At 45.2% G+C, this 19461-nt stretch overlaps 1 protein-coding gene across 1 annotated transcript in view; it reads right to left on the bottom strand.

The window, feature by feature from the left end:
- LOC120059418 (chromodomain-helicase-DNA-binding protein 5-like) overlaps nucleotides 1–19461 on the bottom strand; it is a 39068-nt gene that overhangs the window by 5417 nt on the left and 14190 nt on the right. The window contains 27 exon segments of the mRNA XM_039008457.1: nucleotides 4269–4405; nucleotides 4649–4810; nucleotides 4955–5044; nucleotides 5188–5389; nucleotides 5625–5710; nucleotides 6151–6316; nucleotides 6563–6707; nucleotides 6842–6975; nucleotides 7062–7150; nucleotides 7296–7382; nucleotides 7962–8136; nucleotides 8301–8605; nucleotides 8741–9008; nucleotides 9203–9327; nucleotides 9439–9688; nucleotides 9857–9998; nucleotides 10116–10289; nucleotides 10538–10659; nucleotides 10907–11044; nucleotides 11163–11363; nucleotides 11690–11881; nucleotides 11976–12090; nucleotides 12323–12454; nucleotides 12680–12891; nucleotides 14922–15128; nucleotides 15362–15577; nucleotides 15705–15871. Coding sequence (XP_038864385.1) covers nucleotides 4269–4405; nucleotides 4649–4810; nucleotides 4955–5044; nucleotides 5188–5389; nucleotides 5625–5710; nucleotides 6151–6316; nucleotides 6563–6707; nucleotides 6842–6975; nucleotides 7062–7150; nucleotides 7296–7382; nucleotides 7962–8136; nucleotides 8301–8605; nucleotides 8741–9008; nucleotides 9203–9327; nucleotides 9439–9688; nucleotides 9857–9998; nucleotides 10116–10289; nucleotides 10538–10659; nucleotides 10907–11044; nucleotides 11163–11363; nucleotides 11690–11881; nucleotides 11976–12090; nucleotides 12323–12454; nucleotides 12680–12891; nucleotides 14922–15128; nucleotides 15362–15577; nucleotides 15705–15871 — 4439 coding nt within the window.

Below are 19461 nucleotides of genomic sequence, written 5' to 3'. Positions count from 1 at the left end.
GATCGAGTCGGGCTGCACTCACCCTAGCCCTAAAGACCTTCACCCATGTATACTATCTTGTGTTGGGATGTCTAGTTCTCTTAACATCCACTAGGTCAAACTGCTTAATGATTGCTATTAACACCCCCACTGAGCCTGAATGAGGCTCCTCCCCATTTCAGTCTTTTGTATAATCCATCGTACAGTTACAGTCCCCGCCAACCACCAGCGTCTCCTCAGGCACTACCTGTGAGACTTCCTGTCTAAGACACTCAAACAGACGCCCCCTCTCTCTCCCTGTGTTAGGCGCATACACATTTATAAGGACAAAACCCTTGCTGTTAATTTCTGATTTTACTACAAGCAGTCTACTCCTACACACCTCCCTTGAGGAGCAGATTTTTACGGCCAGACCCGGTGCAAAAAGGACTGCCACCCCTGCACTAACATTTGTTCCATGGAACATTTGTTCCCTTTCCACCAGAGCCCCCAATCGACTTCATTCACCACATCACTATAGATCTCCTGCAGAAACAACAACTGTACTTTTTGTTTTGTTTTACATATTCACCCCAACAGACTCCTCTTTAACGCATCTCTGGCACCATTTATATTAAGCAAGCCTACCCGAAGAGTCTCCATAAGAAGTGGGAGAAAAGCCAGCAAAGAATAAGACCAATAGCAAAGCTCAAAAAGCCCCAGTGCCAGAAAAAAAGTATTAATCTAAACAGTGTCTGAAGGTAGACCCTTACACATGGTTGTGACCTACTTCCTCAACCTAAAACGTTTCCAGGTGAGAGGACACCATGCCCCTCATTTTTCATAGTGTGTTGTACTGATCTTACAAACTTTCCGGGATCGTGGAAAAAAAAGCTTCAAGATGAACCTTTTTCCCTTTAGTCTCATTCAGGAACCTTGACAGTTCCCTCACCGTGTACTTTGACCCTTTGCCTCTCAGCTCTGGACCCATTGAGGAGTCTGAAAAGAAAGCATCCTCATCGTCCACCTCCTCAGACTCACCTTCCTCCTCCTCATCTCCATCTCCCATCCTGACCACCTTGCCCTTTCTCTCTAGCTGGGGCCTCCCTCCAGCACCAGGCAAAGGTTCCTTAGTGCCTTTGACCACACCAGCCTCTCCCCTCCCACCTCCTTTCTTCTCCCCCCTTTTTCCTTTTCCGCTTGACACCGTCCTCCACACCCCTCCAGTCGCTTACCCTTCCCCACTATACTCTCCTCATCCACTAGCATAACCTGACTAGACCCAGCCTCAGCTACACCACCATCTATGACATGACTAGGCCCAGCCTCATCTACACCACCATCTATAGCATGACTAGGCCCAGCCTCATCTACACCAATAGCTATAGCATGACTAGGCCCAGCCTCATCTATACCACCATCTTATAGCATGACTAGGCCCAGCCACTGCGGCCTGCGATTCCATGGCCCCCTAAATGTTGACCTCGATTTTTCCCCCACTGGCGCTTGTACCCTCACCTTGTCTACGGTCTTTATGTGGGCACGGAAAGCTCTTATGCCCCAAATCCTCACACTCCTCATACGTAGACTATCTGTGCAGCCATACCCCGCGTAGAGCTCCTCCCCATGCATCACTTTAAAATGCACATTTACCTGTTGCTCATTGTTATTCAGAAACATGAACACTTGCCTCCGGAACGAAACATTGCTTAACGGCATCTGCCTGAAAACCTGCCGACAGTACACGAAAGCAACTAGTAAACTTACCAAACCGACTCAGCTCTTTCCAGATTTGATCATCCGTAATAAATGGAGGCAGATTCGCAACTACCACCCTAGTCGAAGGAGTCGAAAGAGGAGAAATCGGCACCACCACATCCCTTACAAATATTCCACTAGCAATCAATCTACACACTAAATTTACTCTTTTCATGAACAGAACCAAAGCTTTGTTCATTCTGGATGCAGAATGTATAAAATTCAGCTCCTACCTGTTCACTGACCGCGAGCAGAACCTCCTCCACCTTAACTCCATTTTCAGGAACACACCTGAATCCATGCCGTAATGACAGTGTCTCCTCCGCGCTAGGCTGTGAAGCCATCGCGCACACCACACCGTTCAAACTAGAGGTCGACCGATTATGATTTTTCAATGCCGATACCGATACTTGGAGGACAAAAAAAGCCGATACCGATTAATCGGCCGATTTATAAAAATAAAATAAAAAAGTAATATATATATATCATACACACACACACATTTTTGTAATAATTACAATTGCAACAATACTGAATGAACAATGAACAGCTTTATTTTAACTTAATATAATACATAAATACACACACAGCTCTGAAGTGACAATGATACTGAAGAGTCTGCTTAGGAGACAAATACTCTCAACTGTTTGAATAAAAATAGAGTTTAAGTAACCTGTGATGAATGTTGAAAACAAAAACTTTAATTTCTATATGCAGGAAATCCTATTTTAATAATGGGCATGGTAAGAATTGACAACCAAAGTGCGAGTCATAATTCCCATGACACCTTTTAGCAAAATCTGAAAAGCGGTTCCTTCATTTATTCCATAGGATATTTTTAGATTCACTTAAAATAAGGTCTGTGTTTCGTGTAGGCTTATATCACCGTGCCAATTTTATAACTGTGTAGATATCCATAGGACAAGGTAACTCTGATCAATATTGGCTAAATATAAGCGAAGATAAAAAAAATTGTAGAGTGGATTTATGAAAATATGTTGACAAACGTTACCTTATCCTAGTGAGATTTACACGGGTATCAAAACGTCGAGGCGGTTTAAGCCTGCACGAAACACAGACCTTATTTGAAGTAGATCAAGACATTCTTTATGGAAGACATGAACGGTAAAATAACGAAGGAACCCCTTTCAAATTCAGCCGCAAGTTATTACAGGAATTATAACGCGTCGACTATTTCTCTCTAAACCATATACCTTTGACTAATCCGGAAACTATCACCTCGAAAACAAAACGTTTATTCCGTTCCGTATTTTATCTAACGGGCGGCATCCATGAGTCTAAATATTCCTGTTACATTGCACAACCTTCAATGTTGTCATAATTACGTAAAATTCTGGCAAATTAGTTCGCAAAGAGCCAGGCGGCCCAAACTGTTGCATATACCCTGACTCTGCGTGCAATGAACGCAAGAGAAATGACACAATTTCACCTGGTTAATATTGCCTGCTAACCTGGATTTCTTTTAGCTAAATATGCAGGTTTAAAAATATATACTTGTGTATTGATTTTAAGAAAGGCATTGATGTTTATGGTTAAGTACACATTGGAGCAATGACAGTCATTGATTGATTGTTTTTTATAAGATAAGTTTAATGCTTGCTAGCAACTTACCTTAGCTTACTGCATTCGCTAACAGGCAGGCTCCTTGTGGAGTGCAATGTAATCAGGTGTTAGAGCATTGGACTAGTTAACTGCAAGATTGGATCCCCCGAGCTGACAAGGTTAAAAATCTGAGGCAGAACGTTCCTAGGCTGTCATTGAAAATAAGAATGTGTTCTTAACTGACTTGCCTAGTTAAATAAAAATTAAATAAAGGTGTAAAAATAAATAAAAATAAATCGGCAAATCGGCGCCCAAAAATACCGATTTCCGACTGTTATGAAAACTTGAAATCGGCCCCGATTAAATCGGCCATTCCGATTAATCGGTCGACCTCTAGTTCAAACCCCAAGAAACTAAAACGCTGTCCTCTTCCTCCCTAACTTAAAAAAAAAAAAAAAAAAAGTGGGTACCACTAAACTAACTGCTTTAATCCTCCACCATAGAAAAAAAGAAAATAAGTATGGACAGAGCCCTCCACACTGCCTCTCAACTACAAAATGCTCCCAGCATGCACACACAGAGACAGAGAGAGACAGAGAGAGACAGAGAGAGACAGAGAGAGGGGGAGAGAGGGGGAGAGAGAGAGAGAGATTGAATGAATGAATGTTGTTTTGCCCACTATTCAGATTCAGGATGTTCACAAATGTGTTTGTATGACAGCAAGAAGCGTCTCACCTTAAAGCGGCGAGCCAGGAACTTGTTCTTCATCTCCAGGTAGTTCCCCTTGTGCATCTCAGTCTTGAAGGGCTCATTGAGGATGGCATAACGTGGGTCGTTCTGAATGTCCTGCCAGCGGGCATAGCCATGTCTGAGGTTCCCCCGTCAGTGAAAACAAACATTATAAAAGAACTTCACATCGCAAATAGCTTTAAGACTTCAGCTCCTCTGAGACCAGACAAGTGAATTACTGTGCACTGTGAATTCTGAACAGCTCTGTAAGATGCAGAGGAAGGATACGTTACGATGCCAGCCAGCAACCAGTAGTCGTGGCGACGGTGCCAAATGTCATACATCTTCCCAGATGACACAGCGGCCCGCTCCTCGTTCTGCCACAGGGTGTGTAGCTCTGACAGAGATTAACAAACATTAGACCTGACCAAACATGTAGTGTTCCTTCCTATACCTTAGCTGTCCTGTATGGCTCAATTGGTAGAGCATGGCGCTTGTAACACCAGGATTGTAGGTTTGATTCCTGCTGGGGCCACCCATACAAAAAATATATGCACGAATAAGTGCTTTGGATACAAGTGTCTGCTAAATGGCATATATTAAATTATTATACTACCTGTATCTCCTGCTCATCCCTCACCTGTGAAGCCTCCGTCAGCGATGTTGAACATGAACCTCATTTTGAAGCCGTTCTTCTCCACCTCCCTCCTGATGTCCTCTGTCTCCTCCTGTGCTTCTTTCTCACCATTCAGCCGACCCTCGGGCACTGGCATGTCCTCACTCTTGGGCTCGTCTGAAAAAACTAAGTAAATGGATTGACTAGATTCCATTTTTGAGTTCCACCCTCAGGAAAAAGTGTTGCCTCACTAATATACAGTAATGTGTCTTTCACTCTTGCTACTCAAAGAGTGAGAAGGTTTTCAGGTTTTTCTTGTTCTGCATTTACCTGGCTTCAGTTCCTTCTCCTCAGGTTTGGCTGGGGCAGGATCACTGTCTCCTTTATCTAAAGACTTCTCTGTCTCTCTACAAGGCTCCGCTAGGGGGTCATAGACAGACACATGGCCAAATCAAAACAGAGAAATGTCACAACTGACTTTTATGAGGTGGGACAAACCAAAGCCAATACATTAACCATTTACATCTCATTGGATCATAATAACCATGTAATGCACCACTCACCTTTTGGTGAGCTTTGATTGGACGACAGCTCTGTCTGTTTGGATGGAGGATCTTTAGGATTGGTGGATGGCTCTGGAAGTGTGGAGGGTGTGTCTGTCCTTTCACTACTCTCCTCTGAGGAGACTGGTTTGTCCTCTGTACTGCCCTTCACTGTCTCATCACTGTCAGCAGCCTTGTCTGTCTTCTCTACCTGGGAAGATGACTCTGTGCTTAGATTAGTCTGGAGAGACAACCATCACAGATGGGGAGAGAGAGAGAGAGAGAGAGTCAGTTTACATTAAAAGGTGATAGTTAGAAGGTGGCATATGTTTTGAATTATAAGAACGATTCAATTAGATGTAGGGGAAAAGAACAGTATGAAGACAGTAAAAGATAGAGGGATAAGAAGGATAAAAGACAGGGCAATTAAGAAACATCTCAGAAGAAGAGGAGTGAACTCTGACCTCCAGTTCTGGTAGCTTCTTGTACTCTAATTCTGTGGTCTCCTTGTCTTCAGTAGGCCCTGAGATTGAGTCCATCTTCTCTGTAAAAACAGCAAATCAATCACCAACATTGTCTCTCATTTCCTGTTTAATAAATCTAAAGAACTAACATAAGTGAAAATCACACACAAACAAGGTAAGGATGTGTAGCTCGTGCCACCACTTGGAAGAAGCTCCAAATGGACATGAAACTGCAGGAGCTGGTCTTCTTGAATGAGTTCAAAGCTAGGCTCAAATCTCTGGTGGACAATAAAGTGAGGGGCTGTCAATGTTTTGACCCTTAGATGCACCACACCTTCCAAAATATTTCTTGCCTGCTCAATGTGTAAATGTATGTTTTTAAACTGTGGTGCTTTGTGTTATATGTTGTAATGATGTCTGACACTTTGTGCTGCTATTTTGGCCAGGTCTCTCTTGGAAAATAGGTTTTTTTTTTTATCTCAATGAGACTAACCTGGCAAAAAACAAATGTGACTCTGACCTGGTGGGACAGGAGTGCCAGGAGGCTGGGGTGTGGCTGCAGGGCTGGCAGGGACAGGGGTGTTGGGGTCAGAGGACAGACTCTCAGTCAGTTTCTTCAACTCTAGTCCAAGTGGGATCAGGTCTGGAGTGCTGTACTTTCCATTGACATGCTCAAACTCCTGGACCTGGATACAGACACAACAGTGAGTTAACAATCTATGAGAGGACACTGGGTTTCTCCACTATTCAAGACTTTGTATTGATAACATGCTATCTAAAACCAGATGCTAAAGGCAGGGAACCAGCCTTACTAAATCTAAACATAGGCTACAAGACATTGCTCATCCCAGTTAGGAGGGGAACTAGTTGTTTTCTGCTGGGTTTAATTTATGTGATTGGTTGGTTAATTTTAATGATTGGTTGATGTGTACCTTTTTCCTGACCAGAGACATAACTCCGATCCTGGTGAGGACATGTTGGCGAGACAGCCCCTCTCGTGGGACACCGTCTGCAAAGGTCTCCGCCCCGTCTGCCCCCGGCTCACAAAGATGTCTCATGAACAGGGACACATAGGCCCTAGAGAGACAGGGAGACATCATACACAGACAGGTATGCATTTGAATGGGACGTAATGGTGAACAGTAGAGACTGTTGAGATGCCGTTGAATCCCAGTTAAAATACTCCTGAATACAAGATGAGCTTTAAATACCTGAACTCTTTCTCACTCTTCCCTCTCAGGTCTCTGACCAGCCAGTGAGAGTTGAAGGCGTCCTGAGGAGGCATGCCCCAGCGCATGATAGCATTGAGGAAGGCCTTCCGCTGACGGGTGTTGAACCCCAGCACCTGGCACAGGGCATTATACCCACTAGTCAAATCAACACGCATACACGTTGTCTACTAAATTAAAACCAGAGTGCTTCCTTCCTTACCTCGATGTTGCCCCCTACGCGTGCCAGCAGGGGTGGCAGAGGTTTGTCCCTGTCACTCTTCAGCTGTCTGCGAGAGTGCCTGCGCCCACCTACAGAGAAACACCCCCACCATCAGCCAGGTGCCTCAGCAACATCTTACCAATGATAGGTTCCAGGCCCATCTACACAGAGCAGAGCTGGCACTGAGCGAGTTATCTATAACGTAGTGATTACGCAGGTCTCATTGACACCCACCTTCCGGCCTCTCCTCGAAATCTTCGTCCTCGTCCTCGGACCCCACGGAGTACTCGGAATGATTGTCTGAAAGATCATCCTGCCACTCTGAGCCACAGATCAGATCAGAGAGAAACAGCACAGTGCATTCACTTCTGCAGGGGCCCACTAGGGGGGGGGGGGGGAATGGCACTGCAGACCACTACAGTGGGCATGCACACTACTCCACTAGGGGGCAGGCATCCTCTACTGACTACTACTGACTAGCAGCAGAGCCTCTGTCTGTTCGGCCCTCCCAGCCACTACACTGGTGGACTGTGCACTTCGTCTCTGAGTGTGCTTTTGCTTTAGATGGGTTTTAAAACGGTTCCCCTTCAGTCTCAAATACCTATTGTTGAACTATGGGGGATAGTGTTATAGAGCACCTCAACACAACTTACATACTGTAAAGCTAAAGCAATATAAAGCAATACAGCTTCTAAATGTGTCACTATTTTCAAGCAAGCTGCTATAGTTATAGACACATAACCAAAGAGAGGTATAGTGTGCCACTCGTGTTACCAGAGGTATATCTAGAGGGATGCTTAGTTCACTAAACTTTTCCGTAGGAGGGGGAATAAGCATATAGTTCCTGTTAAAGCAGAAGAGAAATGCAGGCCAGAGTGTACAGTACAGTATGGGGCAAACCTTGGTCCTCCTGAGACGTGTCGTTGTAGTTGACCTGCTTGCGGATGCGTTTGCCTTTGCCCAGGTTGCGGGCCAGGTCCTCCTGCTGCTGCTCATAGTGGTGCCTCAGCAGCTTCTCCCAGTAGTCTGGATCCACATTCTCCTCCTGCTTAATGATCTCCCGCTGGGGCTCCTCCTGAACACACGTACGCCCACAGACACACACAGGAACACACACACAGTGAGAATACTGAACAAGGAAACAAGGATACTACTGGGTAAACAAAGTGGTTAGCTTAGCTACTACTGAATAAAGTGAGAATACAATGAAGAGAGACGACTGAATACACATACACACACTGTGAGAATACATAACAGAGCCACTCCTAGACATAGACACCTTCAATGCTGACTGAGTGTGTGTCTGAGTGTGTGTGTCCTTACCTCAACGTCCTCGTCTTTGACAACATACTGGGCCACCTTGAAGGAGCTGAGGTATTCGTTCATGTTCTGGATCTCAGTGTCCTCCGTAGCATTCTGGCTACGGTCCAGCAGCTTGGAGATGGCATTGTCATCATAGTGAATGACACTGCCCTCATCTCCATCCTTTATGTCCCCTGGAGTAAACACAAGATTCACAATATACTGTGTCAGAGGAACACAGACTTACATCTTGTTCAAATCAGTTAAAAACTACGATATGTTCCTGGCAAAACAGGTTTGACTTTTTCATACAGAAATTAATTGTAATTGTGACACATTGTAGTCAGTGTAGTCAGTACGCGCATCATTAGTCTTACACAGTTTCTGGTGGGAACCCATGGCCCGAGCAGCCGCCTCCATCTCATCCTTGAAGAGCTCCTCAGTGCCAAATTTGAGGATGTCGTCCAGCTCCTGTTTGGACATGGAGCCGGTCTTGGAGCCCAGGCCGGGCCTCACCACAAGGTGGGTCAACATCATCTTCCTCTTGGCCACCTGGGTGATGCGCTCCTCCACGCTGGCCCGTGTCACGAAGCGATAGATCATCACCTTCTTGTTCTGACCTATACGGTGGGCCCTGCTGAATGCCTGCAGCAAAGAGATGGAGGGAGGGAGAGAGTGAGAGAGGGGCAGAGACAGATACAGAAACAAAGAAACAGAACAGGGAGTCAAGGAGGAAGAGAAATGTAAAGAGACTATTCACAACTCTGTGAGGGTTCTAATGCATACAGACGACAGTTTATTATGTAGCCTATCTTAGTGTGTACCATGTCCCACAGTACCTGGATATCATTGTGAGGGTTCCAGTCTGAGTCGTAGATGATGACAGTGTCTGCCGTGGCTAGGTTGATGCCCAGGCCTCCCGCTCGGGTGGAGAGCAGGAAGCAGAACTGCTGTGCGCCCGGTGCTGCAGTAGAAATTAAGTCACACAGTCATGGAGTGTTACGCAAGTGTGTGAGTATAAGTGCTGTCTGTGCTGCTCCCTGCTGGACAAAGACAGAACAGCAGCGTAACTCACCATTGAAGCGGTCGATAGCCTCCTGTCGTAGCCCCCCTGTGATGCTTCCATCGATGCGTTCATATTTGTAGCCCTCGTATTCCAGAAAGTCCTCAAGCAGATCCAGCATCTTAGTCATCTGGGAGAAGATGAGAACTCTGTGTCCTTCATCTTTGAGTTTCTTCAGCATCTTCTGGAGCAGGGTGAGTTTGCCTGAGGACTTGACCAGCTGGTTCCCATCATAAGAGCCATTGGGTAACACTGGCGCCTCCTGCATTTACACAAAGAGCAAACAACCCAATGAGAAAGCACAGCACCTCACACACAGTCAACTCTCACTGATAAACACAAATACCTGCATGTTGGCAACCTATAAACTTCTACAATACATGGCTTCCCTTTGCCCTCTCTCCTCCCCTATCTCTCCACCCTCCCTCACCATGGCTGCCACTGGGAACAGGTAGGGGTGGTTGCAACACTTCTTCAGGTCCATCATGATGTTGAGAAGGGACACCTGGTTGCTCCCGCCTTTGGAGTTGAGCGCCTCAAAGTTCCGCGTCAGGATAAACTTGTAGTACTTCCTGTTAGTCAGAGGTCAAAGGTGAGAGGCGGGATTAAGCCTGGGGGTACAACTCAGAAGAGGTTTTATACAACAATGGGAGGTCCAATAGAAAAGTACTAGAAGAGGACTAACTAACTTCTGCATGGGGCTGAGCTCCACTCGTACAATGAGCTCTGTCTTGGAAGGCATGTTCTTGAAGACATCAGCCTTCAGTCTCCTGAGCATGTGTGGGCCCAGCAGGTCATGCAGCTTCTTGATCTGGTCCTCCTTGGAGATGTCTGCAAACTCCTCCAGAAAGCCCTCCAGGTTACTGCAGACAGAGAGAGCACAGACACAGCAAAACAGTTTATAGATCCCTTTTAAAGACGGTACAGTCAATGTTAAAATGAGCAATGGCCTTGGCTTCAGGCAGTACTGTAAGGAGGACCCTGTGGTCACCATTGCATCTCCCTAAGCAGTAGGTCTTTACGCTCTGCTACAGCAGCAGGTAGCAGGCCCCATAGGCAGACTGCCAGGCTAATGGAGGGGCCCCAGGGGGAGGTACAGTACAGCTCTTACTTAAATCTCTCTGGGGTGAGGAAGTTGAGCAGGTGAAACAGCTCCTCCAGGTTGTTCTGCAGAGGAGTGCCAGTCAGTAGCAGCTTATAGTAGATCTTATAACCGTTGAGGATTCTGAAAAACTGAGGTACAGTGACAGAGACATTAGAGGCTCAACCAAGCCACAAATAGAGTTGAGTAATAATTATATACGAGGTTGATGAAGTTGAAAGGGAGGAGATGGATAATATATTGATAATAGATTGTAAAGAAATCAGAATTTTGATCTTAAGAAACGGACTATTAGACAATTTACCAGTGACAAAGACAATAATGACCAATTACATCAATTTGTAGAATGCACTGGTTTAATTTGAGGTGTTGGGTTACCTTTGACTGGTTGTTCTTCAGTCTGTGGGCCTCGTCCACCACTAGACAGGCCCAGTTAATGGAGCCCAGAATGGTCTGATCAATGGTAATCAGCTCATATGATGTCAACAACACATGGAACTTGATGGCACTGTCTTTCTGTCAAAACCAAAACAGAGATTCTAGATATGACAACCACTCTCCTTTCTATGTAAATTACACACTTGTCGATGTTCACTGAGATTCAATACATTGTAAGTGTAGTTCATGGGGATACCTTCATACGGAAGACCTTGCGGCCTGTCTTGACTGTACTGTCCTCAAAAGTGAACTCGTTCTCCCTGATGACCGCTCGGCTATCTTTGTCCCCAGTGTAAGTGACCACGTAGAAGTCTGGGGCCCACATCTCAAACTCCCTCTCCCAGTTGATGATGGTGGACAGGGGAGCACTGACCAGGTATGGCCCTTTGGAGTGACCCTGAAGGGGGAGGACATGTTTCAGTCATGACTAAAGATACTATTTGACAATATATGCAACATAAATTGTATTACTTTAATCAGTACTGATTCTATTGTGTTGTATTTACCCAAAGGACAAGTTTTCTTTTTTACAACCAAATGTTTATTTTTGATGTAAATGATATGTTATAGAAAAAGGTGTCTGGACCCTTCTATAAAATTCCATTTACATCAAAAATAGACATTTGGTTGTAAAAAAGAAAACTTGTCCTATAATAACGTCATAGAACATTAATACCAAACAAATAGACCCCTGTTCTGTATGAGCCTGTCCTCCTCACCCACCTCCTTGTAGAGTGAGTAGAGGAACACGATGGTCTGGACAGTCTTGCCCAGGCCCATCTCGTCTGCCAGGATAGTGTCTGTGCCCTGTGCCCAGGAGAACCGTAACCAGTTCAGACCCTCCAGCTGGTACGGATGCAGGGTGCCCCCAGTGGCATTGATGTACCAGGGTTGATGTTCAAACTTGATGGTAGGCTAATGACAGAGAGAGAACAACCAGAGGTATATCAGTTGATTGTTAAGCTAATAGGACTGTATGTTTTAGACCCTAGTAATGATGGCCACTCACATCTATAATTGGGGCATCAGGGGGGATTTCTCTCTCCCTCTTCTTCTCCTCCTCTTTACCCTTCTTTCCCTTTCTCACCACTAAGGGGCGCTGGTCATCACCAATCATCTGCTCCCTGTCAAATCCCAGTAGACATTAACAAATAGTCAACTCAGGATGTGAAATCATGTGAAACAAATATGATTGTGTGTGTACTAGAGAGAGCGAGAGACACACACACAGAGAGAGAGAGCGAGAGAGAGAGACACACACACAGAGGGAGAGTGAGACAGAGACACAGAGAGAGGGATAGAGAGAGAGAGAGAGAGAGAGAGAGAGCTAAAACAAAGTGTGAGATCTGAGCTGACCTGTGGTCCCAGTAGGAGTGTTTGCTGTGGTTATACTCAGGGACGTCAAAGTCATCCACCTCCCAGGTGCACTGGTCATAGGGCAGGTCTCTCCACTTGATCATGTAGTGCACATCTCCATCCTTATCATAACTGCAGGGAATGCAAGGAACAATGACCGTCAAAACTCTGAGCTTTTGGATTGAACCTCAGAATACAAAGACAATTACTTGTACACATTTCAAACCTGGGACAAATTTTTTTTATGATGCTGCAGATATGACTGTCTTTACTCCATTGTATATAAAGTGGTGAGTGTGAGTCTGGGTGAGAGAAAGTCCCTATAGGGAGAGGACAGTGTGTGTATGAAGTGAGCACCTGTGGTTGAGGATCCTGTGGATGACCATCCACTCTGGCTTGATGCCGTAGCGGTAGAATCTCTCCTCCATGGCAGCGTACTGCGGGTCTTTACTCTTCCTCTTCTCGTTGTTCAGCTCCTCCTCCCCAGAGCCGTAGTCGTATGGAGGGGGCTCGTCCATGTCGTTCTTCCGCTGGTAGTTACGGTACATCACCGCGTGGTACAGCTCTAACTGCACACACCACAGAGACAAAGGCATGGCTTAACCAACAATGCTGCGGAAAAAGTATGACATGAAGTTGCCTTCCATATTCTTGTCATATTTGTGACAATGTGCTGTGACGTGTTGTCTTGTAAGCAGGCAAGTCCACAAATAGTTGTGTACCTGCGCCCTCCACTGGCCAAGTGCCCTTTTGGGTGGTGGTATAATTATAAAAACATTTGTATACTGTTTTTGTCGTTGTTGTTCTGAACCCACAGCCCCCAAGTTCGCCACCCCCCACCCTTGCCTATACGGAGATTGCGCACGACCGGTATCCAAACATGCATGGCTTGAAATGCAGTCACAGGTCGAGTGTGTGTAGCAAGCTACCTAGTGTAAATATCAACAGTACTGCCACAGCAGCATAACACTTGATAACACCTGATTTACATCATCAATATTCGGTTTGATTGTCTGATAGCCTACGTGCAGCACTTCATTTATTTCCTGATCAGAAAGAGATGAAATAATTCAGAATAGTCTACTACACCATGAGTAGGCCTAAAATGTCTAATCAAATCAAATATTATTTGTCACATGCTTTGTAGACAACATGTGTAGACTAACAGTGAAATGCTTACTTATGAGTCCTTTTCCAACAATGCCCAGTTAAAGATAAGATATTAAAATAATGAGTAGAAAATAACATGGCTATACAGTATACAGGGAGTAGAAAAAATAACATGGCTATACAGTATACAGGGAGTAGAAAAAATAACATGGCTATAGAGTATACAGGGAGCAGAAAATAAAATGGCTATACAGTATACAGGGAGCAGAAAATAAAATGGCTATACAGTATACAGGGAGCAGAAAATAACATGCCTATACAGCATACAGGGAGTAGAAAATCACATGGCTATACAGTATACATGGAGTAGAAAATAACATGCCTATACAGTATACAGGGAGTAGAAAATAACATGCCTATACAGTATACAGGGAGTAGAAAATAACATGCCTATACAGTATACATGGAGTAGGAAATAACATGGCTATACAGTATACAGGGAGCAGGAAATCACATGGCTATAGAGTATACAGGGAGCAGAAAAGAACATGGCTATACAGTATACATGGAGTAGGAAATAACATGGCTATACAGTATACAGGGAGCAGGAAATCACATGGCTATAGAGTATACATGGAGTAGAAAATAACATGGCTATAGAGTATACAGGGAGTAGAAAATAACATGGCTATACAGTATACAGGGAGTAGAAAATAACATGGCTATACAGTATACAGGGAGTAGAAAATAACATGGCTATACAGTATACAGGGAGTAGAAAATAACATGGCTATACAGTATACAGGGAGTAGAAAATAACATGGCAATAACAATAACATGGCATATCTGTCAGTGAACAGCATGCAGACAAAACAGTCCTTTTGCAATATTTCAAATAAAATTGCAGAATAACAGGTTGGAAAGCAAATGGCTCCTGCTGAAAAGAGAAGACTCTAATCTGTCTGCTGTAGGCTACCAACATATTTTATCAACTTCCAAATAGGTCTTTTGAGCGAACTTTGTTTTAAAAAGTAAAGCAAGAGGGAGGTAGGCTTTTGGCACAAGCGCTTCGGCCATCGCCAGTGAGTGAGCTGTGCATCATTGGGTAGGTCCGTGAAACTGGAAAGCTTTTTCAGGACTATAATTTCCTCTTCACTCTAACTAGCTTGCTTAAAATTTGTGATGAGTGAGTGTGTTGTTTCAGAAATAAATAACCATACGATAAAAAAATGAAAACATTCATTACAGAGGCAGTTAGTAGGCCTGTTATGAATTTCTAGATATGAATTATGAAAGTCGATTATTTGTTTTTCAAGGGGGGTGTCCATTTCTTTTATTTTTTGGAGCACCTGCCCCCTGAAAGGTCTGTGCACGGCCCTGCTTGTAAGCCACTATATTTGAACATGGCTGACTTTCATACACTGTGATAACTCTGACAAAACCCCAGCAGTCAGCAGCAGTCAGACAAACAGACAGATTATTGTCTCACCTGTAGTTCGCTGACCCAGGAGCAGTGCCAGTAGGAGAGACCAGCCCACTTGACAAACAGTTCCCTCTCCGGGTGGCCCTTCAGGGGGGGCTTGACCAGCGGGTCCACCATCTCTCCATCAGGGCCAGGGGGCACCTCCATGGGTAAGGGGGGATCCCCCCAAGTCCAGTGGAGAATCCTCTGTACCTTCCCCTTCAGAGGTGGGCACTAGAGGGGGATAAGAGAGTTATGTGAGAGAATGGTATTATCCTCATTAGTCTATCTCTGTTCTCTCTTGGGAGCCTGCACAGAGAGTGACACTTTCCATTTTGTTTCCAGCAGTCTATTTTATTAATGGAGAGCAAAGTGCATTCTCACAAATAACATGGTTCATTAACTGGACCATTGTGGAGCATGTGACACTGACTGAACACTGATTGGTGGGAGAACTTGTTACTCACCATGCAGCGTGGGCACAGCCACTCCCCATTGGGTATCTCAGGCAGGGGAGGGTTGAGGCAGTGGATATGGTAGGAGGAGGGGCAGGTGTCACAGCACAGCAGCTCCCCTCCATCTTTACACACTCTGCAGAACTCCAGGTGGTCATCCTCTTCCTCAACCGCAACCTCCTCATCATCATCATCATCTTTGGCCTCCCACTGGATGCCCTCCTTCTCCTGAATGCACAGATAAGGGATAGTGATAATGCACTTTGTAGTAACAATGCACTTCTGTCATAATGTGATAGGGATGATGTACTTCTGTTGTGTTTAGTGACAGTCAAGGTTAAGGTGTACTACTCACACAGTGGGGGCAGCTCCACTTGCCCTCGGGGGCCTTCTCCAGCTCGGGGTCCAGACACACCAGGTGGTAAGCTTTGGGACAGGTGTCACACAGGATGATCTCCCCTCCCTGCTGGCACACCTCACAGTAGTCCTGGTGGTCTGTCTCATAGCCGTCCCCATCCTCTCCTGCACACAAGACAAGAAACTCAGATACAAGTCAATGTAGTCTGTGTCTACACACACAGCAGTAACAATCATTGGGTTATGAGGGTTATGGAATGAAGGGAGGATATACAGTGAGGGAAAAACGTATTTGATCCCCTGCTGATTTTGTACGTTTGCCCACTGACAAAGAAATGAACAGTCTATAATTTTAATGGTAGGTTTATTTGAACAGTGAGAGACAGAATAACAACAAAGAAATCCAGAAAAACGCTATAAATTGATTTGCATTTTAATGAGGGAAATAGGTATTTGACCCCTCTGCAAAACATGACTTAGTACTTGGTGGCAAAACCCTTGTTGGCAATCACAGAGGTCAGACGTTTCTTGTAGTTGGCCACCAGGTTTGTATACATCTCAGGAGGGATTTTGTCCCACTCCTCTTTGCAGATCTTCTCCAAGTCAGGTTTCGAGGCTGACGTTTGGCAACTCGAACCTTCAGCTCCCTCCACAGATTTTCTATGGGATTAAGGTCTGGAGACTGGCTAGGCCATTCCAGGACCTTAATGTGCTTCTTCTTGAGCCACTCCTTTGTTGTCTTGGCCGTGTGTTTTGGGTCATTGTCATGCTAGAATACCCATCCACGACCCATTGTCAATGCCCTGGCTGAGGGAAGGAGGTTCTCACCCAAGATTTGACGGTACATGGCCCCGTCCATTGTCCCTTTGATGCGGTGAAGTTGTCCTGTCGCCTTAGCAGAAAAACACCCCCAAAGCATAATGTTTCCACCTCCATGTTGGGGACGGTGGGGATGGTGTTCTTGGGGTCATAGGCAGCATTCCTCCTCCTCCAAACACGGCGAGTTGAGTTGATGCCAAAGAGCTCCATTTTGGTCTCATCTGACCACAACACTTTCACCCAGTTGTCCTCTGAATCATTCAGATGTTCATTGGCAAACTTCAGACGGGCATGTATATGTGCTTTCTTGAGCAGGGGGACCTTGCGGGCGCTGCAGGATTTCAGTCCTTCATGGCGTAGTGTGTTACCAATTGTTTTCTTGGTGACTATGGTCCCAGCTGCCTTGAGATCATTGACAAGATCCTCCCGTGTAGTTCTGGGCTGATTCCTCGCCGTTTTCATGATCATTGCAACTCCACAAGGTGAGATCTTGCATGGAGCCCCAGGCCGAGGGAGATTGACAGTTATTTTGTGTTTCTTCCATTTGCGAATAATCGCACCAACTGTTGTCACCTTCTGTTAGGAATTTTGTTAGTAAATAGTTAAAACAAATTCTAGCTTTAGATAAAACTATAACAAATTGAACTCTGCATGCCTGGTGAAAAGAGATTTGTGTTGTGGGTCATAAAATAAGCAGAAAGGGTCGTTAAACTATGGTTGAACTGACCCAACTTAGCCCTGAGGTGTTTAGATAAACTTTTTAGGTCTTCCATTATCTTGAGTTGTCTGCTAAAGTGGTAATAAATTATAGTGAGCCTTCAGGATAAATGATTATATATGTGTTATGTGAGTGTCCTGTGAAGTTGGAATGAACTTTTGAACCTGTTTTCTATTTGTCAGGACAATGAGACTATTCTGTAACCTATGACGTCATATCTTGTATATAAACCTGTGTTTATGATCAAATGGCAGCGTGCTCCGAGAATAAACACTACTATTATCTAATTTTGATAAGACTGTATCCTGTCTATTTTATGTTAATAAGTATCTTACAAATTCTTATAAATAGACAGATTGAATTTAATTAATGAGTACATTAGAGAATTATTTAATTCCACTAACAATTGGTCCTTCGAGACGGATTTCCAAACTTTGCCTCTGTCATCCGAAGATATTAGCCGGAAACCGTGCACGGGCGGGTCAAGACCCGTTATTTAAAGTCCTGGCCTCTGAATTGAGGTTAAAAAACAGGCCGGTATATACACTGCTCAAAAAAATAAAGGGAACACTTAAACAACACAATGTAACTCCAAGTCAATCACACTTCTGTGAAATCAAACTGTCCACTTAGGAAGCAACACTGATTGACAATAAATTTCACATGCTGTTGTGCAAATGGAATAGACAAAAGGTGGAAATTATAGGCAATTAGCAAGACACCCCCAATAAAGGAGTGATTCTGCAGGTGGTGACTACAGACCACTTCTCAGTTCCTATGCTTCCTGGCTGATGTTTTGGTCACTTTTGAATGCTGGCGGTGCTCTCACTCTAGTGGTAGCATGAGACGGAGTCTACAACCCACACAAGTGGCTCAGGTAGTGCAGCTCATCCAGGATGGCACATCAATGCGAGCTGTGGCAAGAAGGTTTGCTGTGTCTGTCAGCGTAGTGTCCAGAGCATGGAGGCGCTACCAGGAGACAGGCCAGTACATCAGGAGACGTGGAGGAGGCCGTAGGAGGGCAACAACCCAGCAGCAGGACCGCTACCTCCGCCTTTGAGCAGGAGGAGCACTGCCAGAGCCCTGCAAAATGACCTCCAGCAGGCCACAAATGTGCATGTGTCTGCTCAAACGGTCAGAAACAGACTCCATGAGGGTGGTATGAGGGCCCGACATCCACAGGTGGGGGTTGTGCTTACAGCCCAACACCGTGCAGGACGTTTGGCATTTGCCAGAGAACACCAAGATTGGCAAATTCGCCACTGGCGCCCTGTGCTCTTCACAGATGAAAGCAGGTTCACACTGAGCACATGAGCACATGTGACAGACGTGACAGAGTCTGGAGACGCCGTGGAGAACGTTCTGCTGCCTGCAACATCCTCCAGCATGACCGGTTTGGCGGTGGGTCAGTCATGGTGTGGGGTGGCATTTCTTTGTGGGGCCGCACAGCCCTCCATGTGCTCGCCAGAGGTAGCCTGACTGCCATTAGGTACCAAGATGAGATCCTCAGAGCCCTTGTGAGACCATATGCTGACACATGCACATTTGTGGCCTGCTGGAGGTCATTTTGCAGGGCTCTGGCAGTGCTCCCCCTTGCACAAAGGCGGAGGTAGCGGTCCTGCTGCTGGGTTGTTGCCCTCCTACGGCCTCCTCCACGTCTCCTGATGTACTGGCCTGTCTCCTGGTAGCGCCTCCATGCTCTGGACACTATGCTGACAGACACAACAAACCTTCTTGCCACAGCTCGCATTGATGTGCCATCCTGGATGAGCTGCACTACCTGAGCCACTTGTGTGGGTTGTAGACTCCGTCTCATGCTACCACTAGAGTGAAAGCACCGCCAGCATTCAAAAGTGACCAAAACATCAGCCAGGAAGCATAGGAACTGAGAAGTGGTCTGTGGTCACCACCTGCAGAATCACTCCTTTATTGGGGGTGTCTTGCTAATTGCCTATAATTTCCACCTTTTGTCTATTACAGTTTGATTTCACAGAAGCGTGATTGACTTGGAGTTACATTGTGTTGTTTAAGTGTTCCCTTTATTTTTTTGAGCAGTGTATATATCTGAGGTCGACAGAGACGGTGACGGAATCAAACCGGCATTGCTTTTCCCAGTCTGCAAGACGAAGGTAAATAGTCTTTAATCTCGAATGTGGGGGGTATGATGTAAGTTATCTTTGATTTTAAATTCTAAACGTGTTTAGCATTTATCAATAAT

Source organism: Salvelinus namaycush, chromosome 2, assembly GCF_016432855.1.
Source record: "Salvelinus namaycush isolate Seneca chromosome 2, SaNama_1.0, whole genome shotgun sequence".
Taxonomy (NCBI): domain Eukaryota; kingdom Metazoa; phylum Chordata; class Actinopteri; order Salmoniformes; family Salmonidae; genus Salvelinus; species Salvelinus namaycush.
This window is presented reverse-complemented; position numbering and strand designations above follow the sequence as displayed.